The sequence below is a fragment of the Mandrillus leucophaeus genome, unplaced genomic scaffold (assembly GCF_000951045.1).
Source record: "Mandrillus leucophaeus isolate KB7577 unplaced genomic scaffold, Mleu.le_1.0 Scaffold415, whole genome shotgun sequence".
In the NCBI taxonomy this organism is placed as follows: domain Eukaryota; kingdom Metazoa; phylum Chordata; class Mammalia; order Primates; family Cercopithecidae; genus Mandrillus; species Mandrillus leucophaeus.
The window spans coordinates 2,944,410-2,972,033 of record NW_012104421.1 but is presented as its reverse complement, the minus strand read 5'-3'; the positions used below and the strand labels follow the sequence as shown (position 1 = coordinate 2,972,033).

The 27,624-nt window shown below is 39.9% G+C and overlaps 1 protein-coding gene and 1 pseudogene across 1 annotated transcript in view; one reads left to right on the top strand and one right to left on the bottom strand.

The window, feature by feature from the left end:
- The window catches only part of MLLT3 (myeloid/lymphoid or mixed-lineage leukemia (trithorax homolog, Drosophila); translocated to, 3), a 144,462-nt gene extending 137,886 nt beyond the window's left edge, over positions 1–6,576 (top strand). Inside the window, exon 10 of the mRNA XM_011992672.1 lies at positions 5,065–6,576. Coding sequence (XP_011848062.1) covers positions 5,065–5,196 — 132 coding nt within the window. The 3' untranslated portion in view covers positions 5,197–6,576. The remainder of the gene's footprint in view (positions 1–5,064) is intronic.
- Positions 6,577–18,996: 12,420 nt separating this feature from the next.
- Positions 18,997–19,741, bottom strand: LOC105548588 (annotated as a pseudogene).
- Positions 19,742–27,624: the final 7,883 nt, after the last annotated feature.

Sequence of the window (27,624 nt, the reverse complement as noted above, 5' to 3'; positions counted from 1 at the left end):
CTGCAGCCCCACGCTATCAGAATCTGGCGAATGCCACCTATAGACGTATTTGGGAAGGGTTCTCATTTCTGAGGCCACCTAGAAGTCTGCGTTGGAGCTCTATGGCAATTATTCTCCCTCCTCTAGTGCTGTGGACGATGAGATCTGGGCAATTTGGGAAGTGATGCTGGATTGTAGTGATCCCTCAGCTGGCTGGTGTAATGTGGGCTGAGGGAGGGGACAGTAGGAATGCAAAAACCTTTGGGGCCAGGCTTCTGGTTTCATGGGAAAACGGTGATAAGAATTTGAGTTAAGTGTTGTAAACATTTGTGATTCAATTTAGTAACCTTTGCCAATGATATTCTAAGGAAAATAAATATTTTCTTCATTTCCCTTATCTTGTACAACATACATTCTATTATTATGAACTCAACTGTGGAATACTTGTAAATTGGGGAAACTTCTATTAATACAATTTGATGTTTTAATAAGATAAGAAGGGTGGTTTTTCATTTTCATCTAGTTGATGATGTATGCCTCTGTTGCATTACCAGCAGCTATTGGTAATTTTTTTTTTAACACCCAAAGAGTAGAATGTGTGTTCTAAATTCCAGGGCAGATATGTAGATTGTTTCACTGTTTGAATTTCTTTTTTTTGTTTTACTACTTTCAAATGACTTGACATTAATACTTAATCTACCCCAGCTGTGTGTGTGTGTGTATGTGTGTGTGGTTTTTTTTAAACATTTAGTGGCTGGGGGTCACATTTATATTCTGTGTACATTTTTGCTTACATCTCTAAATACATAATCTCAAACTTGCCAAGTTTCTTGACTGGCCTGATAAGCTTTTTAACCCTTCTAGAGTTTTAGATTTGAACAAAAGACTACAGACCTATGATTCTTAATTGCAGATAAGTTGCATTTCTTGCAGTTTCTTTTTAATTAGTATGGGTAAGGAAGCAGGACTTGAGTGGCCTACCATAAGTGGTGGTCTAGTACTTCGCTAATATTCTTCTTAGGCCACTTTTGAAGAACTGAACGTTGTTTTACCTGTCACTTACCACATATTTGGGGCTGGTATAATGCTAATTGCAGAGCTGTTGCATGATCTTTCTCATCTCTTCCCAAACACCAGCTCTGAGGCACTGTGGAGCAATTGTCCAACAAAGTTATTTATACCCAAGCTGGGCCCAAATAGTAAGTCTCATAGGAGGTGGGACAGATGTTTGTACAGGATTGGGACATCTTCACAAAGAAAGCCTTGCCAGTGAGTCAAGGATACTAGGCTACTGGGCAGATCTTACCTTGGGGTGTCATTGGCATTCCCAATTTAATGTTGTCCTTTATTTTGACCTTATAAGAATTGTGAAGGAAGGTGGCTTACTGGAGAATTCCATCCAAGTGGATTATTTTAGTGTTCTGGAGGGAGAGAGTAATATCTATGAATTTTTAACCTGGCATAAAGGCACTCCAGGGCACACAGCATTTCACCCTAATTGCATTCCCAGGCCGGTTGAAAGCTCTCAGTCTTTGGCCTTTTGCCTTGTAATGCAGCTGAGGCTTGTGATTATGATACCATGATGCATGTCCTGTCACGGTTTACTGCTTAATTAATTCCTTTTGTAAAACATAGCACTATTGAGGACTAATGTTATTCTCCACCTTGAGGGCTGCTCATCTCATGGAATGCATTCCACGAAGTCTACGTATTCTCTGCCGTGCAGTCTTGAACACCTGAAGCAGAATTTCTAGTGGGCCCAGGATCACATCTAGGTCCTTCCCTGTTAAATGCATCCTGTCCAAAAATCTGGCCTGACAATTTTATTTGGCTCACAAAAAGTGGTTAATAGCTTTGTTTTACTCTGGGGGCATGCAGTCCTGGCACTCGGCAGCTAGTTTAATGAACAGACAGCATTGGATCAAGGAGCCTGTGTTCCTAAGCCACTTTTTCAAAGGGTATAAATACAATAGAGTAGACACAGTCAGATCAAGAGAAGTGATTACCTAGGACTGATGAATAATTTGATTCATCTTTAAACCACATGTTCCACATTTATTTGGAAAGTGACATTGAACACATCTAACATCCCCAGCAATTCATTCTAAGCCTGGATTTGCATCCACATCTGGGAGAAGAAAACTCTGTGGGAAACCAGGTTTCCTTAGAGGAAACTAAATTGCTTAGTTTAGCAATTTAGAATCCAGCCATCATTCTTTTCGAATTGTCTGCAGGGAATGGGGAATCCGTGGCATATTAGAATATTCCTTCTAAGAACCCAGAGAAGTCTCCCTGAGAAGTGTTCTGCTGAAAATGGTGTTCTCCATCCTGGGAAATAACTTGTCATATCTCAGCACCCCTTATAGATTTGAGCCTGATGGCCTACCCCTTAACCAAGGGTAGGGTACACATTTTTATGTGGTGGTAGTCAGTGCTTTCCAGACCATAGTAGAGGCCATTCTATGGGAAGACCTATGTTATCCCAGACCTGGCTCTACTCCATAGAGAAGCAGTTAAAGTAAAGTCTGTTCATTACTTCTCACACAGAGGAGAGGCTGCTTCATATGGAAAGAACCCTGGTTTTTGAAACTATAATCAGACTAAAATCAGTGCATTTACCTTTTTATAATTACAAACTGGGGAAGGGAGCCACAGATCTGACAAGTGGATCTCACCCTGTGTAAAACAAAATGAGACATCCAGCAGCCTGCGTAGTACCCCTTAAAAGGCTGATGTGGCAGGAAATAATCCATCATGAATGTTTTCACAACAACCATCATCTGAAGAGTGAGTTAAGCAGTTTACACACTCTTCCTTTTCCACTACCCATATGTACCCGATTGCCTGTTTTTCTTATCTGCAGTCACTCTATCTACTATTATTATTGTTTTGGACAGACATTAATTATTGTACTATGATGCAGAGTAATGACATCAAGGTCAAGCCACACTGCATCAGCAAAGAGGGTATCCCTGTAGAAAGGCAGAGTGGAGTTCTTCAGGCACTCGTGGGGTATGTTCAGGCTTTGTGGCCTGTATCAATGGAATAAAGCATGTTAACGTTGTTTCTGATCTGACTATCAGGATTCCTGGAAAGGAATGCACACTTATTTTTCTTTATGGAGCCCTTACTTAAATGAGGATGTGGGCACATGCTCTAATAATTCAAATCATTAATGCTGTTCCCTTTGGCAAATAATTCCCAACTCCCCAACTGCTGCCACTGCTACTACATTAAGGCTGTTTCTCTGCATCTACCTTGATGTATTCTTATAGGCTCCCATAAAAATGTGGGGCTCATTTAGTTAGATTTATCAGATCCCCGTTATATCATTGTGCATGTGTGGCTGCAGGCCGGGCGCAGCACGCTGATAGAGGAAGTAGGGGTTGGTGATGGAAATACTGGAGATCTGCAAGATAGCACAATGCATGAGAAATGCCCGGGCTCAAGTTTCTAGTAGGCAAAAGTGTTTATATGCTTTAAAATTAAGTAGCTTTTTTCTAGAAGGAATGTTTTTATTGCCCAGTTTTCTATTTGCTGTTAAATAATTAGGGAACAACTATATTGGGTCATGGAAAACTGTTTTCTTAAAAGAATTAGTTACAATTTTTTTTTATTCAAGCAGGCCTTTCTGAGTTTTAGTTTCTGCATTTTCTTGCCTTATTTATTTTAGTGCTAATGAAATGGCTAACACTCATTGGGGGCGGGAGGAAAAAGCATCAGGTCTATAATTCATGTGCAGTTTAGTTACCTCCCAGATAATTAAGGATCAGTTTATAAGGTAATCATAATCATGTTATCCTGACTTAGGTAGCAATTTACCATTTATAAGAAGCTTTGCTTATGATATCTTATTTGATCATCTGCCCAAACTTCCACAAGTAGAATAGGTAGCATTACTCCCATTTTCCAGATGAGGAAACTGAGGCTCAAAAGTTATGATGTTCTAATACCATTGAAAGAGTGAGCAGAATCAGAACTTGATATACCAAATCCAGAACTCTATTCTAAATGCTTTGTCAATTACCTACTGGGCAGCTGGCTGGGGGAAGGAGTCAAATTCTGGTCAGCTTGTTATTTCCATTGTATAAATTTGAAATTATAATAGCTCTGAAGAGACTACTTGTTTCCATCCCAAAATTTACACATTTTCAGTAGATCCATAGTATTTTTGCACAAAATGGCAAAACTAAAAATTTATTCCAGAAAATACATAGTCTTAGTTCAATCGATGTTAATTATATAGTAAGTATATGATTGGGCATAGCTGTGTGTTTGTGCTTCTGTATGTATGTGGATATGTGTGGATGACTTGCTGAAATAGTTTTATTACTAATAACTAATAAAACAAATGAGTGTCCATTTTAGATCTTTTAGTGTCAATAAGATCTTGTTGGATAAATTTTTACATAAATGTAACACTTTAACCACAATTGGGTATACCCCTTCTAAGAATTTCTTGATGCATGTAACAGGACCTTGAGTCTAATGGTTTAAGCAAGTAAGGTTTTCTTCTGACTCCCTCCCCACCTAAAACAGTAACCATCACCTCTGTCATTTAACATTTTTCTGAAAGTTGGAGCCAATACAAGAAGAAATGAGGTTTTCCAAATTATTAACAATTATATAATGATAAAGGAAAATGATTTTATATAGCGGTGTGTGTGTATGTGTTTGTACTGAAGTAAAAGTAGTTTTGTTATTTCTAGGCTGGATTTTTCTTATGTTTAAGTATAATCACTGTCTGTTGAGTCAGTAACTAATTTTTAAAGGGGTCTTGAAATGTTATCTCCCCCTAACTGCTCACTCACAGTTAAATATTCTGTTCACGACTTGAAAGCAGGAATGAGTTTAAAGGGTATGAAAAGCAAGACAAGTTCTCACTGGGAATTTCTAAGGCTTAATATACCTTTGACTTATCAAGTTCACTGAGACAATTAATGCTATTCATGGTATGGGACCTTGTTGCTATAAATACGCATATTTATCACTTCATTCCATATTTGATCGCCCCTCTATTACTCTCTCTTTGCCTTTTGATGTTTGCTGCTTATTGCCCAAACTTTCTCTTCTTCACTCCTCTAGATCGTGAACCTTATAGAAGAAACTGGACACTTTCATATCACAAACACAACATTTGATTTTGATCTTTGCTCGCTGGACAAAACCACAGTCCGTAAACTACAGAGTTACCTGGAAACATCTGGAACATCCTGAGGATATAACAACTGGATGCATCAAAAACTATTGTGTTTTTTTTTTCTTTGGTTGTGATTTTTTGTTGTTGTTGTTTATATGAAAACACTCAGAATGATGCAACCAAAAGGGAAAAAATAAAAATCAAACAACCTTCAGCTTTATTTTTCTTTAAAGCCAGTCATCATCTCTTGATAAAGGAGAGGTTAAAGCAAACCAGCCTCAGCGGACCACTCTTCTCTCCAAGGAAATCCCCGGGAAGAGTTAGCCTGGATAGCCTTGAAAACAAACAAATCTAACACAACACAAGAAAACTCAAAGAATGTGTATGGTATCATGTATCTCTCTGTGGTGGTTCATTCCACAGGACGAATGCATATTCAACACACTGCCTTATTACATAACTGATCTATTTATTATCGCATACAGATATTCTAAGTCATTGAGGGAATGACACCATCAGACATTATAAGTACTTGGTCCCGTGGATGCTCTTTCAATGCAGCGCCCTTGCCATCCCAAGCCCAGTGACCTTACTTGTATACCGTGCCACTTTCCACCAACTTTTTCCAAGTCCTTTAACTCGTTGCAGTCTGTATTTTCCACCTTTTGTTTTTCCAGTTCCAGGACACAGATTATCAACTGGGGGGACCAAATAGCCACCTTGATTTTCTTCTTTGTGGTCTTTTTCCTGAAAATTGGGGCCCAGTCCTTGGCTGTATCCATGTAATGATCTTGGACCATGGTAGAAAATGCACCAAATAGGATCATATGAATTGCTGTCTAGCCTTAGTCAATAAACTTGTAGGACTTTTAAACAAAAGTGTACCTGTAAATGTCCTGAATCCAGCATTGTTGAGCTGTCATCAACATTCTTGTGTCTGTTTTACTGTTATAATACTAGGTAAATATGGAAGTAAAGGCATTCCACAGGATCATCATTTTAAAAGAAAAGGAATTCTGGTCCTGTTTTCTAAAAGAAAATGTTGTAGAAATTCTTAATTTGGAAATTTGGATCTATTTATTAGTAAGAGTTTCAGCTTTCTTCAGCTGCCAGTGTGTTACTCATCTTTATCCTAAAAACCTGGAATCAGAGATTTTTGTTTGTTCACATATGATTCTCTTAGACACTTTTATATTTGAAAAAATTAAAATCTTTCTTTGGGGTAAAATTCTTGGTTATTCTGCCATAACAGATTATGTATTAACTTGTAGATTCAGTGGTTCAATACCTGTTTAGTCGCTTACTAATATTTCCAGAAGGATTTCTTGTATTGGTGAAAGATGGTTGGGGATGGGGGGATATTTTTGTTCTCATTGTACCCTTGTTTTGAAACTAGAAATCTGTCCTGTGGCATGCAAAAGAAAGCAAATTATTTTTAAAAGAACAAAACCAAAGTACTTTTGGTGTCATTATTCCATCTTCTCCATAAGTGGAGAAATGAAAAGTAAGAACAGCTCATCTTCCAAGTTTTTACTAGAAATTCAACTGAAAAGAAGAGAAATGAAGAAATACTTCTGGATCCAAAGGTTCGTCACTGGATCAGCCTTAAGAAAGTCTCTATGTGTGCTAATAGACCAGTATCTCCCTTGTTTGTTCCCATGCCAGATGCTGTCTTTTCATACAGAGATTAACTCGTGTCTGTACAGAAAATGGTCTTTCCAGACCCATTCTTTTGGGCAGTTATATAAATGCAGATTGATAATGGAGTTATTTCTGCATTTTAAAAAGGGGATTTTTTACACTGTTTCTTTCTATCCAAAGAAACTATTTTTCCTTTAAAAAAATTATAATACAGCCATGCTCCTTGTAAATTATTTCTCTGAAGCATCCTCCCAGAGGACAAGTGTACTTTGTCAATAATGTTATGATTCTTAATGATGATTGGCATGAACCGTACTTGAAGCATTTGTTGTATTGTCCACTTCTTGATGTGCAGAGAAACTTTGAGTCATTTTGGACATTAGGTGATTGATGAATTGTGTGGTTTCAGTTGTGTTTTGTTTTTAACTTTATAGTTGGAAGGGGAGGGTAATGTTTATATGGAAATGTTGCAAATTTTAAAACTATTTTAAAATTTCTAACTGCTTACATATTCTGATCAAGGCAGAGGTTTATGTGGTTTAATATATCTGTGTAGTTTAACTAGAAACGTGTATATGTAGTTTGGGCCATTTTTATTTCTGTACCTAAATTGCAGGGCAAAAAATATGATTTGCCAATGTAAAATTTTTTCCCTTAAGTTACTAACCAAGAAACTAGGTAAGATAAGAAATGACCAAACAAAAAGGATGATAAGTAGGGCAGCCATTATATGATAAACTTTAGACTTGAAAATTAGGGAATAAAGTTAATTTCTTCAGAATATCCTAAAATGTAAGTTTGTAAATTGATAAAAATCAGAAAAACTTACCCATCTTCTACTCATCAAGATAGCAAAATAAGTTTTTCACAAAATTAAGAGTGAGAGTTATATTATTTTTTTTGAAGTGGTAATCTTGCTCTCATCTCTTTTTTAAATACAGAAATAAAAAGATCCCTTTGAATTAATTTCAAGTAGTTATAATACCTCTCTTAAAGTAACCCCTTCAGTTCTGTCACATTTATATGCACCCAACTTTGAAGCCTATTAAGAATATATTTGAAACATGAGTACCCTAACAGTGGCTCTGGTTTCTTAAGCACAAAGGGAAAATGGCAGGGTTTAATTTCTTTGGTGTACATATATAAATAGATGTTTCAAATAAAATTAATTGGGTGAATGTGAATATGGTTTGAACCAGCCAGAGTATGATAAACTTTAAAAAATTTTTTTCCTCAGTGATTAGCCAGGGGAAAAAATATATGTACAGAACTCCCACCCCTATACCCCCTTATAACTTAGCTTTTGCCTCTGGTTTTGCAGCAGGATGTGTGTTGGTGGGTTTGGGGGTCCTTCTGTCTTTGGATGTAACAGTCATGTTAGCAACAATATTTTGCAGTTATTTCATGATCCTCAGCATAATCTGTCTCTGTCGATCTTAATACAGACAAATGGGTATTTCTATATATGCGTTCATATAGTATCAAGGGAAGACTAAAAACTTCAGATCAGGAGACAAAAACTTTAGGAAAAAATATCTCAGAGTGTCCTAAACATTTTAAATTGCTAGGCAAATCTCTCTAATCTGAATATTCACCCTTTGGTGGAAACAGCCAATAATATTGGATTTCTTCCAGTAAAAAGTTTCTTCAACCAAAAAAAAAAAAAAAAAAAAAAAAAAAAATTTAGGCCTGTATAACATCCCATTTACCACTTCAGGCTCCACAAATGTAGTTAATATACTTGTTTAAGAGAGACTTTACTCTTAAATGTTTTAACTCTGCCTACTTAATGGAGTTGGATGTCCAGTGTTGGAAACAGTCAGTGTCTGTTTGGTGGCTCGTGTTTTTGTCACTGTAGAAGTGATCCTCTCTGGAGTAATTTGCTGTATGCTTATTACTTTCCACCTTTAGCTTTTTGTGTACTAATGCTATGTACTGCTCCTATATTTATATATACATATATATATACACACACATATATATTATCAGAGTAATCTTGCTTTGGACTGTTGCTCTAAACTATGACTATGATGTAGAGACTACTACAGCTGCAGTGAATGTTAAGGAGTCTGTTCCCATGGTTTAGTCTAGTCTTGGGCTGGAAGTCTACATCTTTTAACCTCTTTTGTTTTATATGATGCTTTTTATTATGTAGGCACTGCCATCCCTGAATATTCCTTGTAAAGATGCATTGAAGAAGTCAATTTAAAAGGAAGACAAAGCCACCGCTGTCTGTAAACTGTAAATATGTATTTTGGCACTTGTACTCCAGTATTCTGAAAATAGAGTTATGATGGAAATGCTGACAGATCCTTAATGGTGGCCAGAGCTACCATGCAGTGCAAAAATAAATTAAGTGAAAATGTATTATTGAGATTAACAGTGCAAGGCCAATACCTTTTATAAATCTGTCAGTATCTTTTTAATGGACTGTGTATGTGTAGTTATGTTGAAAGACACATTGTGTATGTGTACATGCTTTTGTGTGAATTCAAGGCACACTGTAAGATGTATTTCCCTTCTCTAAAATCCATGTTGAAATGTAAGTACAGATTGATAGAAATAGGTGTTTTACTTAAACTCATATAATCTGTTGCAGCACCGTTTTTAAAATGTATAATTGTACTGATTTGCTAAGAGTCATTTGACCAAAGTTTGGCTTTATTTTGCATAGAGGAAAAATTAGCCCCTAGCCTTTTCTCAAAAAGTGATGCTTTTTCTAAAGAAGAATAGATGGGGAGATCTGAGGCATCCAGAGAAAGGACAATGCGTCCAAAACCAGCTGAAGGCAGAGAGTCCACGCCTCATTCATTTTAGGAGTCCCTCATGTCTAGAACCATCTTCTGTGTCCTAAAGCCAGTATATATATAATTTTTTAAAGCTCTGCAAAGATTGGAACAAGAAGCGGTGGGATGCATTCTTGGCATAAACTGGGCTATGTATGCATGATGTTTTTTCTTTCTTCCCCATTTCTTTGGAGGGTTTTGTTCAGAAACAATGTGCTATAGCCAGAGACAGTCGATCTTACAAAGTCCCTGCATTTACTTTCACAGCAGGAACTGCTACCTTGATTAGACAGGAAGAAGAGCAACTACAACAAAGAGAATAAAATACATTCAGTTTGGTAAATAACCAAGGAATTGGGTGTGATGCTCTTACTTAATAGTAAAGAGATTTACATCAAATTTGAGAAACTGACTTTATCTTCATTCAGGCTGACAAGCCATTTAGGGGATTAGAGGGGACTGCTTTGTCTCTTGTCAACCCGAGACTGATTTTAGGTGTGGAATCATCAGTCCCAGATGGGCTGGGATGGCAGTAGAACTTTCTAATGGCCGTACTTGGATTGGACTAATCTGTTTCCTTGTTGTGGCATAGATACTCATTTTTATTTAAAATAATGGCCTTATACCTTCTCCAGTGTATAGAAAGGGTCAAGAGCAGCACCAGGCCCTGCTGGAGCACACTCACCCAGGGGTGCACTGCACCACATGGTTTTCCCCAATAATTTGTTCCCTGTCTCTTCAATTTATGGCCCCATTTTGATATGCAAGGAAACCTGGAGAGAGATGACAGATAACCAAGCCTGACCCCCAGACCTCTCTGGTTAGTAACTCAGGGAAATAAGTCTCCAAAACTAGTGGTCTTGTTTTATTCTGATTAGTGGAGCAACTAAGGGTATTTTATTGGTTTCCTTGCCAGGGATACCACCCAAATAGAAAACACAGAGCACATTTCAAAGCTTCTGCTTTCTCTGCCAGGTAATAGTATCCATACCTTCCTGTTTATGCGGTCCCCTTCTGTAGAGGTGCTTCCAATTTTTTCCAGAGGTTGTTAAATTGCCTTTGGCTCTCAGCTTAGCCTCTTGGTCTTAATTTCCCCCTAATTAAAGAAGGGTAACCAATGTGGTCCCTAGGAGCTAGTGAGAGAAATATACAGCACAAACCAAAAAACACTCTGATAATGATAATTGGGCCCTATGGCTCTTAAATAACAGCACAAATAGTCTACCACCTGAATCAGAAGGCTCCTTGAGTCCACTTTTATAACAATTCAGGGTGACTACTGGGGTCCTGGGTAATCCGCACGGAACAGGAGGTGTCCACAGGGAGTGGGAGATAGGTGGTGAGTAAAGACAAAGTTATTTGCTCATTTTCCCCTTTTAATCATGTCTCCCACCCCATGCAGTCCCCACCACAGAGTTCTGAAGCTTCAAAAGGGTAGAAAAGGATAAATCCAGGCCATTAAAAGAAAATAATCAAAGCTATTGAAAAGATAAAACAAATGAGTCGCACTAAAAGGGCCGTCTGTGCAAGTAATAAGGTTGAAATACTGATACTGATTTCCTAGCCGAACAGCATTCCTCACACATGTGGTTTGTGTATCCGTGTCTGGGTGGGTGGTCTGGTGAGAAGTGCTAAACGCAGCAAGATGGCTTAGTTTTTGAGCAGTGGAGGGAAACTTTGGGACAGGCTCAGCCCGTGGCATCTATAGTCCCTGCAACATAAAGAGGCTTTCCTTTTGCTTTGTTCCAGGATAGAAAGTTTTAACTTGGCTTATTCATTTAAATGTGAGCCTCTATTCTGCGCAGAACAGATCAGAGGGTAGGAGTGTGTATGTGAGAGAGAGAGAGAGTGTGTGTGTGTGTGTGTGTGTGTGTAAGAACCTTCTTGTCTCTCACCGCCCCAGCCGTAGGGGATGGGATGTGTGGCATAGAATGTATAACCCTTCATTTGTTGGAATATATTCCCTGGGTGCTAAGCTCCTATTAACATCTCTTTTGAAAGGGACGCTGTTTTAAGTAACACCTCAGTTTAGCTAGGACAGGAAATAGCATTAAATTAAAGGTACATATGAATATGGTCCACAAGCAATCCAAATAAAGGTAGACCCCCCTAAAAGCACATTTATACTAATGAGAATGCCAAATGAAGCACACTCAGTTCAAAGGGGGAGACTTGTTAAGGGAAGCTTCTTTCATTCAGGAAACACGATGCCCAGCGATGGCTTTTGAGAGACACAAATCATTGCCAACTCACATCTGAAGACAGGCTGCTTCATGAATATCCCTCAGAATTGTTAGATGTCGGGAGTTTTGACTTTAAATCAGTTGGGAGATAAATCATTGTTTTCCAGATTACAATATTTACTTGTTTCTATGTTTATTATCTGTCTCCGCCACTAGAACAGAAGTACCTGAGGCTAAGAACTTTGTTTTGGTCACTGCTGATTCCAGGACCTAGAACAAGTCCAAGACATACGAGACACCTGTATTTATCAAATGAAAATGTGGGAGCATTTTGTGGAACATGAACCTCTGTTGACATTTCATGAGAAATGGTTTTGCATTTAAGGTTGGAAACAGTGCCCAGTATATGACCCTCTTGGCAATTCATGACATGCTAAAATATTATATCTTTGGAAAGCCACATGTTCTACCAATAGTCAAACTTGTTTAACTTTATTTAATGCAATATTTCCCAAACTGTATGTAACACAATAGTAGTTATGCAAGATAATAATAGCGGTTTGGCATTTAAAATAATGTTTCTTTATCAAAATAGTTTTTAAACTATATTTCATTCTTCAAGGTTTATAATATAGTTTGGGTAGCACAGTTTCAGAGAAGGACAGCACAGCTATTACTATCTCTAGAAGTGGTTTTCTGGATTAGCTAATCATGTAACTTTTTGACCAAACTGGATTTTTTTTTTTTTTTTTTTAGATACAGGATTTCTCTGTGTTGCCAGGGCTGTAGTTCAGTAGCTATTCACAGGCACGTCATAACATGCTATGGCCTTGAACTCCTAGGCTTAAGTGAACCTCCCACCTTGGTCTCAGAAGTAGTTGGGACTACAGGTCCATACCATCAGATCTAGCAAACTCGAACACTTTTGAGAAGGAAATGGGACACTATTAATAATCATCCCAGGACAACATGAATAAATCAAAGCTGTCTTTGGCAAATCAGGGCATGTGGTCACTGTAGCTTTGAGGAAAACACTTTGGGACATGTGGAACTGAAAGTATACCTTCAGATTTCTCTTTCTATCACTTTTATCATATGCACTTACCATGCATATGACAAAAGGTGTTTGGTTGGGCTGTGTAGGGTAGAAAAAAATCTTTCCTCACCCATTGCAAGGTTCATGGCTGACACCCCTATATTAAAAATAGATTAACAAGAGAGAAGCAGAGCAGATTCATTGAACCAAAGTTTTATGTGACATGGGAGCCATCAGAAATGAAGGTCCAAGAGACCCAGAGGAAGCTCCATTTTTATGCTTAACTTTGATGAATGGACAGTCATGCGGAAGTGTCCATAAAGGAGGTATGACATAATAGTAATAAACTGGGGGCACTTAACAAGGCCTGATTGTTCAGATTCTTCTGGCCTCAGGGTATAGGGCAGGACTCCTTTGGAATGAAGATCTTTTTGACCTCCTTTCAGGTGAGGTAAGTCAGAATTTTTTTTTTCTTTTTTTGAGAAGGAGTCTCGCCTTGTTGACCAGGCTAGAGTGCCAATGGCCTGATCTTGGCTCACTGCAACCTCCGCCTCCTGGATTCAAGTGATTCTCCTGCCTCAGCCTTCTGAGTAGCTGGGATTACAGGCATCTGCCACCATGCCCAGCTAATTTTTTGTATCTTTGGTAGAGATGGGGTTTCACCATGTTGACCAGGCTGGTCTTGAACTGCTGACCTCAGGTGATCTGCCTGCCTCAGCCCCACAAAGTGCTGGGATTACAAGCGTGAGCCACCACGCCCAGCCCAGAAAATTTTTTAAATGACCAGTCTTCATGGGAGAAATGTGGGGAAAAGAGTGATCTTTCTGCTTCCGAGTTTTGTCAGTTTCCTTCAGTTTAAAATACTCAGTATGCCAAGGTGCCATATTTTGGGATATTGTGTTCTGAACCTTGACAGCTGCTGTTTTGTGGTAACAATTGAGAATCTCCCTCATAGTAAGGGTAGGCCCACAGGATCCAGGGTTTAAAGGGCATTATCAGTGTTGCTGAAGAGGCTTTGCAGTTGATGTGGTCTCCAAGCCAGCCCTTCCTTCCTCACCCCCGCCCTTGTGTTAGCCTATCAGTTGAATAGGTGAATAGGCTGGTATTGAACATAAGTCTTGCATGCAAGGGTGCATTCCATATTTGGGGTCTCTGGCCCCATTTCCTGAGCCTGTTGCATGTTGAGGTTGTGTTTGTTTTCCTCACACCTGACACCTTTGAGATGCTACCCCTTCATTGTCACCTGCCGAGTCACTCTGGCTGCACTGCCACGTCCTGGTGGAATTGCTCAGCTGGCAGGTCCTCTCCCTGTTAGAGCATGTTCTGGAATTTTGTAGGTTCTCACTCTGTCTCCAAGTCCTACTACCTGATACCCTTTGATATTTTGGTGATTCCAAGTTGTATGGGCACAATTCCTAGCACAGACCAAATGCTCAAAAAATGATGAACCAATGAAATAAACGGCTGTAAATAAATATCTTCCTTGGCTTGCAAGTAGGTTGCTACCTTGATGCCAATTCTCTGCTGCCTCTTTCCTTAAGAGTATGTCTTATTCTGCTACTATATTAAAGGTAGTATAACATTAGAGGCAGAAAGGTTTGGTTTTGAATGCCAGGTCTGTCACTCCTAGCCATATAACCTTAAAACAGTATACTTTCCCAGACTTTGGTTTTCTCATTTGTGAGATGAAATGAACAATGGACCTCTGTTTTAAGGTGATTGTTAAAATTAGATGTTTGTAGCACACTTAGCACACTATGCCTGGTCCACAGTAAAGTGCTTAATAAATGGTAGTTACGATGCTGTTGGAGTCTGATGAGACAATTCTCTCAGTGAATTCTCTATTCTCTTGTTGGTGGATAATTTTGCCAATATGTAGTATTACACTGGTGCTGTTTGCCATTCAGTCCCAAGTGTCTTCAGCCCCTTGTGATCATTGCCCTTCCTCAGGTGCACATTCTTGCAGGGCAGTCATCAGCTATGTAACTGACTACTGCTCCTTCAAAGCTGTTTTCAGCCCACTGGAATGACAGGGAGCCAGGTCTCTTGACTCAGAGCTGGGCCACATAGAACAGATAGAGTTGAACACATTTCCACCTGATGAGCTCAATTGCTAGAGGTAACACTGGTGAAACTGAGGTCATAGGTTCAAGCCCCTTGTGAACTCACTGGTTTGCCCTCTGCCACGACTACACACTTCCTGAGCCTATACAAACATGTCATGAATGGCGTCCTGGATCACAGGAAGGACAGTGTGAGAGCATGCCCTTTCAAACATGGTTGCATAGTGCCTTCTGGTGAAGTGTGGGTATACAGTATGAGCATCACTGTCATCTTTACGCAGCAGTGGCTTACCACTTTGGCGAGTGGTATTTGTGTGGGAAGCCATTCTCTAGAGAGGGTTGGGCATTCACCTGGAGTAAGCCCAAGTTGTGATCTTGGTTAGCCAGACGTTCTACTGATTTATTTACCATGTACAAGACCTTAGAATGATGTCACTTTTTCTTAAGGCACATATGCCACATAGAAATGGCCATTGTTATTGTATAGTCTGTGATTTGATTTATAGCAAGCATCTCAGTAACCTTTATTTCACCATTATACTCTTAAAAGCCACACCACAGTCTTGAAAGGGATGTGGCTGGCCACATCATCTTATAGAGGACACAAATGTAGCCCTTTGCTATGTTGAAATGCAAAGAAATGCTAATTTAGTCACTATTACTCTCCAAATTATTTTTTTCTCTTAAATATTGTATGATATGTTGGTTTCCTATTGATGTAACAAATTGCCATAAACTTTGTGGCTTAACACAAATTTATTATCTTACAACTTCAGGGGTCGGAAGTGTAAAGTGAGTTTCACTGGGTTAAAATCAAACTGTCAACAAGGCTGCATTTCTTCCAGTGTCTTTTCCAGGGGGAGAATCCATTTCTCTACCTTTTTCATCTTCCAGAGGCCACCTGCATTCCTTGGTTCCCTTGGTTCATGGCCCCTTCCTCTATCTTCAAAGCTGGAAACATAGCTTCTTCTACTCTCTCTGACTCTGAACTGTGTCTGTCTTCCATCATTTTTTTTTTCTCCTGAGGCAGGGTCTCGCTCTGTCACCCAGGTTAGAATGCAGTGGCATGATCACAGCTCACTATAGTCTTGAATCCCTGGACTCAAGCAATCCTCCCACCTCAGCCTTCCTAGTAGCTGGGACTATAAGCATGCACCACCATACCCTGCTAATTTATTTTTTGTAGATACAGGGTCTTGCCATGTTACCCAAGCTGGTCTTGAACTTCTGGCCTCAAGCCATTCTTCTGCCTTGGCCTTCCAAGGTGCTGGGATTGCAGGCCATGAGCCACCACGTCCAGTCTTTCTTTCATCTTTGACTGAAACTTGAATTACCTTGGGACCCCCCAGATGATCTAGGAACATTTCCCTAGCTCAAAATCCTTAACTTTGCTCATTTGCCAGGTACTGTAACAGAGTCACAGGTTCTGGGGACTAAAAAGTAGTCATCTTTGGGGAACCATTATTATGCCCCACAGATAGGAAGGTGCCAGCTTTGAAATCTCCATCCTTCAGAATGTTTAAAGTCTATTTAAATATCTAAGCAGAACTTATTTGGCCCACATTAAAGCAATTTGCTACTAGTTCCAGTAATTCATAGTGCAGTTATTCATAATATCATAATTTATCATGATGACTGTGGTGGTGATTTCTTCAGAAGTTGGAGACAAATCCACAGTGAGACATCTTAAAAGACTCGTGTTTTATCCACGGTAATGGGAGTCATTCATGAGATATTTACTGAGTGCCTACCATGTGCCGACAATTATCCTGAGGACCTTGTGAAAATGTAGCTGCTGTGTGTGGAGTATTTCCTTTCCATTTTGCTGGTAGTAGAATCTCTTCACTCCTGAGCAACAATGTCATCATGTAGTTAGAACTTCTTTGAAGCTGTATGGAAATCCTTAACTGGCAGACAGACTGAACACCGTTTCTGGGCTCCCAGCCTCCTTATTCCCATTACAGATGGGACACTTTCTAATGTGATCTGAATTTCACAGGCTTTTTAGAGAGACCTGAATCAATGGTTCAATTTAAAGTTATGCACAGGGAGCAGCCTGGAGCACCAGCCCAGCCACGTGCCCCATAGTCGATGTATAGTTGCTTTTTGCTGCTCTGGTTTGGAGAATAAAGATTAAAAGGTGATGACCCCAGCTTCATCTTAAAGCACTTAATTCAGTGTTTTCCATATGCTGAACTGTGGTCTGCTTTCATCACCTAAGGAGCTTTTACAGACAACTCCTCTGTGAGAGGTTCTGAGTCAGTTGTTTTGCATGAGGCCTTGGATACTGGTATTTTCAAATGCTCCCCAGATTATTCTAATATGCAGTCAAGGTGGGAGTGTAAAAAACAAAGTCCTGATTCCCACTGCCAGGGATCCTTATTCAGTAAGTCCTACTGAATTGTGAACGTTCCTCTGGTGATTCTAGTGTGCAGCTATGTTTAGGGGTTACCATCCTAGCAACAATCTTTTGGCATTTTTAGCTATCAGGATTCTGTTTTCCTTGTTGCAAATGTAGATTCCTGAGGGCTGTCTCCATTCCAGGCTTTCTGACCCAGACTCTGGGGGCTGTGCCTAGAAAGCTGCCAGCTTAACACACATGCTTCAGGTAATTCTTATCAGGGAGTTGTAGGAAACAGTGTGTAGTGGAGCACTACAAAGAACTTAGAGCTGTGCCTTTACTTACTTAGAGCAAACCCTCATTCTCAGTTCCAGCATTTGGCTGATTTTCCCTTATGGCCAGTATTCCTGAGGCTGGGTTGGGAGTGTATGAAGGACAAGGTTATACACTGGTGGCATGGAATGTTTTGGTCCCTGAGTGATTCTCGTCAGGCTTTCTGTGTGTTGATGGCTGCCTGGAAAGCAGATGTTAGGTTAGACAACCTAACCCTGTTAGGTTGTCTGGTAAGTTATCAATAAAAAAAGATGAAGAAGTTCTCTAAAGCACTGTATATAAGAAAGAGTCAAATCAAATGCAACTCAATCTGGATAAAAGTAAACTAGAAGAATGCACCCGTCAAATTTTCTCTGAAGAAGACAACTATTGGCACTGAAAGCTTTAGTCTGTCCCGATTCAGCAAACCCACACCAAGTATAAATTTTTCAAGTTTCTTTTACATAATCAAATTTGTAGCAATTCTAGTATAAGAAAACTGTTTATTCTTGTTTCAGTGTTGCCTTTTTAATTTAAAAAATATATATACGTTTAAACATACAGAAAATAGGAAAAAATAGCACATTGAACACCCATATACACACCAGTTAGATTCATTAACATTTTGCCGTATAGGCTTCACACGCATTTTGCAAAACCATTTGAAAACATTTTAAGGGACACTATAACACCTCATTCCTAAATAAGTATGCAAATGAAGGCATTCTTTTATAAACTACAACATCCTTCTCACAGCTCATGAAATTAGCAATAATGGTCTAATATTCAAAATCTAGTCCATATTCAAATTTTCTCAGCCCCTTAGGTTTAAGCAAAGATTCCACATTGCATTAGGTTATGATGTCTCTTAAGTAACTTTAGAAGAGTTACCCTTTCCACTTTTTTTTTTTCAACACTGATATTTTGAAGCGATGAGGCCAGTTATCTTCTACAACATTCTATATTCTGGATCTGTCTGATCATTTCTTTAGTGGTGTCATTTAACTTGTTGCTCTATCCCCAGCATTTCCTGCAAACAGGAAATTAGATCTAAAGGCTTGACTAAATTTCAGTTAAAGTTTTTTGCCAGAGCACTTCATAGGTCATAGAGTGTACAGTGCAGTATGTATAGGACATACTGCATCACAGATCAGAAAACATGTCTGTTTTTTTCTGACTACTAGTGATGTAAAATGTCATCAGAGCTTAAGGAACTCTTTATTGTAAAAGTATATCTTTTCCACACAACCAACCAGTAAGTTTTTGGTGAGGTGATACTTTGATACCATGAGAATTCTAGTAGGGATGTAGCTCAACCTTTTATCTAATAGTTTTAGTATCAAAATGTCTTTAATACTCTTTTACATTAACCTTTCAACTTTTTAACATTTTAAATTTAAAAATATTCAAGAACATTTGTTTGCCACAAACCATAAAGTTTTACAAAAGTAAGATTCACTTTTATAATAATGGTATATTTACTCATTAATTGGAATGTGAGCACCCTCTCTCTTTTTAATTTTGCCTCAACCCTGTATAATAGCCAGTATGCTAGCCACTCATGGACCAAGAGATTAGCATACTTCCTAAAGCATTAATATCATAAAGAAAATCTAGACATATGGGAGGTGGTGGGGGAAGTTTTGGTGGCCCAGAAGGAAATGGAGGCAGCAAGCATGATAGGAAGTGGGGTGGTGTGGGTGGTGGGCTATTGAATTTTAGACCTGACCTGGCTTTCCTGGTCCCAGAATTCCATGGAGTAGCACTGAATCTTGACTTTCGTTTTCATTCTCTTGAGCATTCTGTCCTATATTATTAGCTACAGATGTTGAAGAAAGTAGATCAGACAGATTTGCTCCTCTCTATTTCCACATCCAGTGTAAACCACAACACAGCTTTCTCTCTTCATATCAATTGAAGCAATGGTAGCTGGGTAAATGCAGCTGTCTTCTGACCAAATGGCAGAACATTTGTCTCGAACTTTCTACTACTTCAAGAAAGTTGCAGTGTTCTTTTCTTGGCTTTTATTCTTCTTAGCAGGTTTTCTACTAGGCATGCTTTTTGGTTTATCTGAAATTTCGCAAATGTCATCATTCTTTAGAGCCTGTTTAAATGAAGCCACAGCTTTATTATCCACTTTTATCAGTGCTATAGCATCCCAAATGTCAGAATCGTCACTCTGGCCTGTGCTGCACTAGAACTGCACCAAATCTTCCTGCTCCAGGATGCCACAGCCACTGCTGGCACTGCCCATTGCCATCGTAAGCCTACTGCCAGTTTTACCTTTCAACGAATGCATTATTTCCTAAATACTAACTACAGTCAAAAATTGTTTCCCTGAGATGATATAGCCTTCTCCTTTGGTGGCATATATTAACTTTGTTAGTCTCAATATGACTCACAGTTTGGATTTTCAGGTTCAAGAATGTTTGTGCAGAGTCATCCAAGACCTCCCTACAGGTGATTTTTTTCAGCACATTTTACTTAGTCAAATCATCAAACTATTGATCATGTCCCCACACCTAACCAATTTATAAAATTCAAAGCCATCTGCCCTGTAAGGATTCTCCATAGTCTTGATTGCAGAGTTGATTTATGACCTAAAGAAAGAGAGATTTTCGCTTAGCTTTTGGAAATATTCCCTTCTGTAGATCAAAGATGCTGGTGATTTTCAGTAAGTTGATTGAGCAGGAATAGAACTTTTTAAGTCATCCTAGTTTCATAGGATTCAAGGCATTTCTTTTCCAAGGCTGATTATTAATTTTGCATTGAAATCCCTCACAACATTAAGCCTGTTGAATAGAAACAAACTTTTGATGAATCATCAAATCATCAAATATTTTCTCTTTCTTCAAAATGAAGGGCATCCATGCTAAGTTACTTCTGATTTAAAGGTGTTTTAAAAGGATCACCAAACGTCTCCACTTGACGTCTATACTTTGTAAGAAAGACATTTTCTCTGATAAAGTATAATTGCTGCCTTCTCTGAGCATTTCTTTATGTAAAATGTGATTGGTTTCACTCCTTGAGTGATCCCTAAGTTGATTTAACTCTGGATCAGTTTGTCAATTTTAGTTGGTAACAAATGGGGAGGGAGGCAGATTTCCTGAAGGGCATAAAAATAAGATATTCATTTTAAAATCCCCTCCTCTTTCTCTCTGAACTGATTTAATACACCAGGAAGGTGAGGAGAACTGATATATAGGATGGAAACCTGAATAATTTTGACAAACCATGTGGAAGCCTTTCTTTTGTTTTAATGGAGGAATTTTGAGGATGAACCCAATTGGGAGGTGTAGGCAAATTCATAATTCCTTGGAATTTTCTTGCTTGTCTGATGGCAAAGTTAGGATGAAATGTAATCCTCCATTGTGACAAATATGCCTGCTGTTTGGCAGATTTGCTTTTTCATCCTTCCATGTGGCTTTTAATTTTGTGTGCTTCCCGAATGTAGGTCCTTTTATTGTATACTACCTATTATTTCAATAGTGTGGTATAAATTACAGTTAGGCCAATAAATAATTGTTTCTCCTCCTGGCAGGTCCATCCCACAGTTATTCTTTCGTTAGTTGTTGACTGAAGTGATTTGCCAGACTGCGAACTAGCTCTGAGGATCCCAAGTTGAAGAAGAGGCTCAATCCAGAGCTTACAGCTAGAGAGGTATTAGACAAAGAAACCAAAGGTTATGAGACAGGTGGACATGTGGTATAAGACAGTTGGGAGGACAGTGTAAGGATTTGAATGGAGTTCTACAGAGCACCAAAGATGCTTGTAACCGAACCCGTACAGGAAGGCATTCTAGGCAGAGGGAACAGTATGGACAAAGGGAAAAGCATACAGCATTTGGGGCAACTACATGTAGTTTGGTATGACTTAAAGATGGAGTGCAAGTGGTAGGAAAGCAGGAGATAAAACTGAAGAAATAGGCAGAGGCCACATGATGTCAGACCTTGTTGCTAGGGTAAGGAACTTGTGCTTGATTTAGTGGATAAATGGGCAGCTATAGTGGGGGTGGAGGTTGGAATAGCATGAACAGCTTTGCATTGTGAAGTAGGATCCCATACTTCTCCTCCAGAGAGTATCTACTGTAAGTAGCCTATGATCCCAAGCTTTGGACACATTTAACACGAATCTTTGCATGTGTATCTCACTAAGTTTTCATTACATTTTTAATATATTGTGTTATCTTTTGTTGTGTAACAAATTGCCCTCAAAAGCTAGCAGCTTAAAACAATACATATTTATTATGTCACAGTTTCTGTGTAATCTAGATATGGCTTGGCTGCATCTTGCAGCTCAGGGCCTCTCCCATGGATGCAACCAAGATACTGGCCAGGTAATCTCAAAGTTTAACTAGGGCATGGTGTTTCCAAGTTCACTTAGTGGTTGTTGGCAGGATTAAGTTTTTTTCATGGGCTGTCGGATTGAGGGCCCCAGTTCCTTGCTGGCAGTTGGCTGAAGGACACCCTCAGTTTTTTGCCACCTGGGCTTCCCAAACTGCCAGACTGCTTTATTAAAGCCAGTAAGAAAGAGAGTCTGCTGGCCGGGCGTGGTGGCTCACACCTGTAATCTCAGTACTTTGGGAGGCTGAGGTGGGCAGATAACAAGGTCAAGAGATGGAGACCATCCTAGCCAACATGGTGAAACCTCGTTTCTGCTAAAAATATAAAAATTGGGTGGGTGTGGTGGTACCCGCCTGTAGTCCCAGCTTCTTGGGAGGCTGAGGCAGGAGAATCACTTGAACCTGGGAGATAGAGGTTGCAGTGAGCCGAGATCATGCCACTGCATTCCAGCCTGGTAACAGAGCAAGACTCCATCTCAAAAAAAAAAAAGTCTGCCAGCAAGGTGGAAGTCATAGTTTTTTATAACCTAATCATGGAAATAACATCCCATCACTTTTGCCATATTATGTTCATCGGAAGCTAGTCACGATGTCCTGCACTCACTCAAGTAGAAGTTCCCTGTGTTGCCATGTCAGTAGGAGGAATCTAGAATGTCATCTGGATGGCTGCCCACTTTGAAGACTGGCCTTCCTCCCATTAGGAGTTTGGTGGTTGGATAAGGAATTATATTGTTTCTTGAACCAAAAGTTTTTGGATACCTGAAGACACTTCCTGATATCCCAGACAGTTGGACAAACCCAAGGAAGCAGGGGCACTGGTCGAAATTTTGTTCCTCAGTGGGGCTTCATTTTCCCTGCTGAAGGGAAATACAGCAGAGCTCTGAGGCCTGCATGAGGCAAAAAGAAGAGATTATATAGAGGAAAAGTCTCAGCTGGAATTTTTTTAGACTGCCTGTTTATGGCTTCACCAATTCAAGTTTCTGGTTTGTAAATCATGGCCATTTGTCTTTCCCTTGGGGATGGTTTTGTTGTTGTTTTGTTTTGTTTTTGTTTTTGTTTTTGAGACAGGGTCTCATTCTTTTGTTTTTGTTTTTGAGACAGGGTCTCATTCTTTTGCCCAGGCTGGAGTGCAATGGCATGATCTCAACTCATTACAACCTCCGCCTCCCTGGTTTAAGCAATTCTCCTGCCTCAGTCTCTTGAGTAGCTGAGACTATAGGCACCACCACACCTGGATAAGTTTTGTATTTTTAGTACAGATGGGGTTGTAGATACAGGGTTTCACCATGCTGGCCAGGCTTGGTCTCAAACTCCTGACCTCAAGTGACCTGCCCTCCTCAGCCTCCCAAAGTGTTAGGATTACGGGTGAGAGCCACCGTGCCTGGCCTCTGGGATGTTTTTAATGGCTGGAGAGCAACCCACCTCCTGACTGGCTGTTTGGAGGACACATTCCAACAACACATATTCCCTCCCAGCACTAAGGTGGCAGATTCTGCTCTTATAACAGGATATTCCATACAACTATATATTTCATTTGTAAAACTTTCCATTGGGATTATGACTTTCTTTCAGATGTAGCTGACCCTCCTCTGGCACTGTTTTCATACAACTGTGTGTCATTGCCTGGCCCAGAAAAGATGCCACTATCCAAATCTGCTCTTACAGACTAAAATTTCGTTTCCAAAGATATTTATCAATTCAATAACATTTATCGAATTCCGACTATAGGTCATTTGTGGTGCTAATCAGGGAGAATATAGCACAGTATCTACCCTCTAGGAGTTTACAGACTAGTGTATTTGAGGTTGATTTGTGTAATTTTATATAATATTTTCCCTTACACAAACATTTCATCTAGTAAATGGTTCCAAGATACTTACAAATATTAATAGCAGTGTCACATTGTTCCCCAAAATGTTGAAAAATTTATGTGATCTTATCTGTCTTGCACTTTAATGCTATGGTATATATTTAATAAAGGATTGAATTTGGTCAATGTCAAGAGTGAGGTGAGGAGAACCTACATGAGTGAGTTTGGAGTGAGTTTGGAGGAGTGTGAGTGTGCATAGCAGACTCCAGACCCAGCTTATGGAGTCAGCTTCTGGTGATTTCTTGTTCATCTTGTTCCATCTCAGCTTCCCATTTTGGTCAAATTACCCCCAACTGAATGACCATGGCAAAAACATTTCCCAAAAAGGCATTTTGAACTTGGGAATAGTGGTTGGTGAGCCCATAGTACTGTTTGTACTTACTGGCTCTAACACCTTAGTTAACCTCCCTAAACCTGTTTCTCAACTGTAAAATGGAGATAAGAAGAATACTTTAATGCATTTATTTACTAAAAAATGTTTTATTGAAAACACCATTCTTGTAGGTCCTGGGGATTCAAAGTGAATTAAAGTCCTGTCCTTCTCCAGCTACTTTCTAGATGGCGGAAACGGTAAACAAATATGTAGCAGGTTGACAGTAGGGGTGCAATGAAGAGAATGTGAGCAGCGAATGGGATGTAGGGTGGAGATGGGGTACAGTGTACATTGGGCAGCCATCTTCTCCCTGAGAAGATGACATTTGAGAGTAAAAAAGCATTAGGGGAGAGAGGGGAATTAGTTGACAAGTGAGAGGAATAGCAAGACAAGCTAGAGTGCAGAACTGAAAGGTGATTCTCTAGAAAACATAACTGGAGCGCTCACAGGGGCCTCATGACAGCCCGCAGTAGGGATTTTACTTTTCCTCCGAGTGAGACAGCCACTGGAGAGTTCTGTGCTGAGAAGCGTCATCATCTGACTTCTGTTTTAAAGATCATTCTGGAGTTTGGGGGTGGATCAAATGAGATAATGCCTGAAAATCAGCAAATGCCTGGAACATGGTAAACTCACAATAAAGATTAGCTCCAGGGAAGAGGGGCCTACGATTACACAGCATCAAGCCTTTGGGAACATGTTTGCACATTTCTGTGTCCTTCAATCATATAGACTTGAATCCTAAGAAATGGAGTTTTTTTTTTTTAAAGGATGTTCACTCAAAACCAGCGGGGTTTACCCACTTTCAGGGATGGCAAGGGGCATAAATTTTAGAGAAGAATTAACTATTTACAGTTTAGAGACTCAAAGTGATACCATGTTTAAGGATACCTTTGGAGCAGCTCAGAGCATACCCACTGAAGGCCAAGGGGCTGCCCTCTGTGCATTTTTGCTAACAGCTTTGCATAGACTGGGTTTATGAAGTGCCACCCCATCTGCTAAGCCCCATGGGGATTCAGAACAGCCGAGGCTGATTTTGATGGTGTGGAGGCGTGAGAAAACAAATTGGAGATAGATGCAGGGATGAAGGTGGGTGCTGAGCCACTGTGCCAAATTTAGTGTCAACACTGAACCGGAAGGTAGGAATGAGTTTATACTGAGAAATAGCAAATGAGAGCTTGCTCAAGAGGTTTGCTGAGAATAAGTGCTTCTTAATGGATTAGGTTGTGACTTCAAATTGAAAATTAATACACAGAAAGAGTCAAGCTCAGAGAAGGGCCACCTGGCTGTTCAACTCTGGCCTGAGAGATGGTCATGGGGGTTTGGGTAGGAGATGATTCCTGTTTGCAAGTGTGAATAAATTTTGAGTGGAGGAGGAAGTGTCTTGGAAACACAATCCTTCATAAGTATACATCCAAGGTGCCCATTACAGCAAGTTCTTGAGAACAGTAGGTCCCAGGATCCACCACGTGCCCAGCAGTTTCTCCACAATCTAGGAAGCTAGGCAATGGGGCTTTTTCTCTCTCTTATCTGTGGAATAGAAAGGATCCATGAGGCATCACAGAGCGCCGAGTTCTTTCCAGCCACTTTGCCTCTTCTAACAGCATTTGCTTCAGTGGTGGTTTGACAGACTTGGGTGTTTTAGCAAATGTGCAGGGCCTAAGGTCAAAGAAAGCAGGCCAGGGTGCACTGTGTTCCCCATTGTTCCCTTTTCCCTTCTTGTCTTCATTTCTGTTCTCCCAGGTTTCCCTCAGGTCTCTCCTCACTCCTTCCTTTTCTCCTGTCACTCATTGTTCTCTCTCATTTGCTTTCTTTTCCCGCCATTCTTTTATGCCAGATTTCTCTTCTTTAATCACCGCTATTAGGCATTTGAAGCAGTGAGTGATGTGTGTGTTCGGCTGCAATCGTTCCAAACATTGGTCGTTGCCATAGTGTTCCTTTAGCATGAAGCCAGGGAAGTGTAGAAGGCTTTTGTGTCTGCCCTGGGGAAGGAGGACAGCCTCCTGAAGGGGTCTGAGTGCAGAGCAAGAGGTGGATAGTAATTTAGAAAGCAGGAATTTGCCGTCAAAGCTTTGGGGAGGTTTAGAAGAGGCTATTTATAATCCATCAGGGGATTAAAAAAAATAGGCAGGTTCTGGGATATTGCTATAGATCACCTAGACAAGATGAAAAGATAAAGCAGCTCAGGAAATGTGTTTACAGATAAGAGGCAAGTTTTAAAAGCAGGGCCATGATCATGGGGACTTTGACTGATTATACCTACTAAATAATGTATAAATGAATGTTATTCAACAACTACAGATATTGACTGACAAAACAACAGTGGGCAAATGGAGGCAAAAGCATAAGCCTTAGCAATAAATCTCTGTAGTCCAGGCTCCGCGCATGGTACTCCCTTGTGGCCATGGCCTTTCCCTCTTGTCCTCCAGCTAGGCTCCTTGCAGCTAGCTTTGGGGGGAGCTGATACATCATTCACTTGTGCGTTCATTTATAGTCACACATTTGAGTACCGACTCTGGGTCAGACTGGATACATTTAGGAGAAAAGGTTCAGCCTCAGCCCTGAAGGACCTCATGGGAGACAGACAGGAAACAAACCCAGCTAACAAAAATAAGATAATGAAACATGTAGAGATGTAAACAAAACGTATTGAAAACCTAGGAAGAACACCTCAGTATCAGAAGTAACTCAGAACTAGGACCTGGTGTTTTTTAACTCCAGTGGAAAGAGTCTTGAGATATTCCTAAACGGCATGGAGAGAGAAAAATCCAGCAATGTTTGACTTCCCTCTTTCTTAGGATTAATTATAAATATCAAGAATGGCGTACATTCCAAGTTCACTGAGGAACTAGAAGTGAGTCTAAAATGAATCCAGCCTTCGTCATTTACTTCCCCCAACTCTCAAAATAAGCTGGTGTTTGGTTTTTTGGTTTTTGTTGTTGTTATTTGTTTGTTTGTTTGAGACATGGTCTCACTCTATCACCCAGGCTAGAGTACAGTGGTGCGATCTCGGCTCACTGCAGCCTCAACCTCCCAGACTCAGGTGATACTGTAGGTGTGCAACACCATTCCTGGCTTTTTTTTTTTTTTTTTTCGGTAGAGACGATGTTTTGCCATGTTCCCTGGGCTGGTCTCGAAATCCTGGACTCAAGTGATCCTCCTGCCTTGGCCTCCCAAAGTGCTGGGATTACAGGCATGAGTCACCATGCCAAGCCATCATAAGCATTTTTTTTTAAAATTCTTTGAGATAAAAAGATCCAAGTAGGCCAGACAATGGAGAGTTTGTTTCTTTTTTGTTAGATGGAGAGAATGAGAATGTGGCAACTTTGGGGAGCAGATTTTTCTATAGTTGGAGAAAATCTTGTTGATGACCAAGGCCTTTGGATTACAGTTGGATTTAACCATGTGGGTTGCTTCTATGAGTCAATACTTTTAAGGTAATTCAATGCAAAGACAGTGGGTAATATCTGGAAAATGGCAAGGACAACTGTGTCTCACAGTAAAACATACCCTTCTCTTTGGGGGTCAATAAACTCTAAGCCACCGATCTTCAGTGTTGTG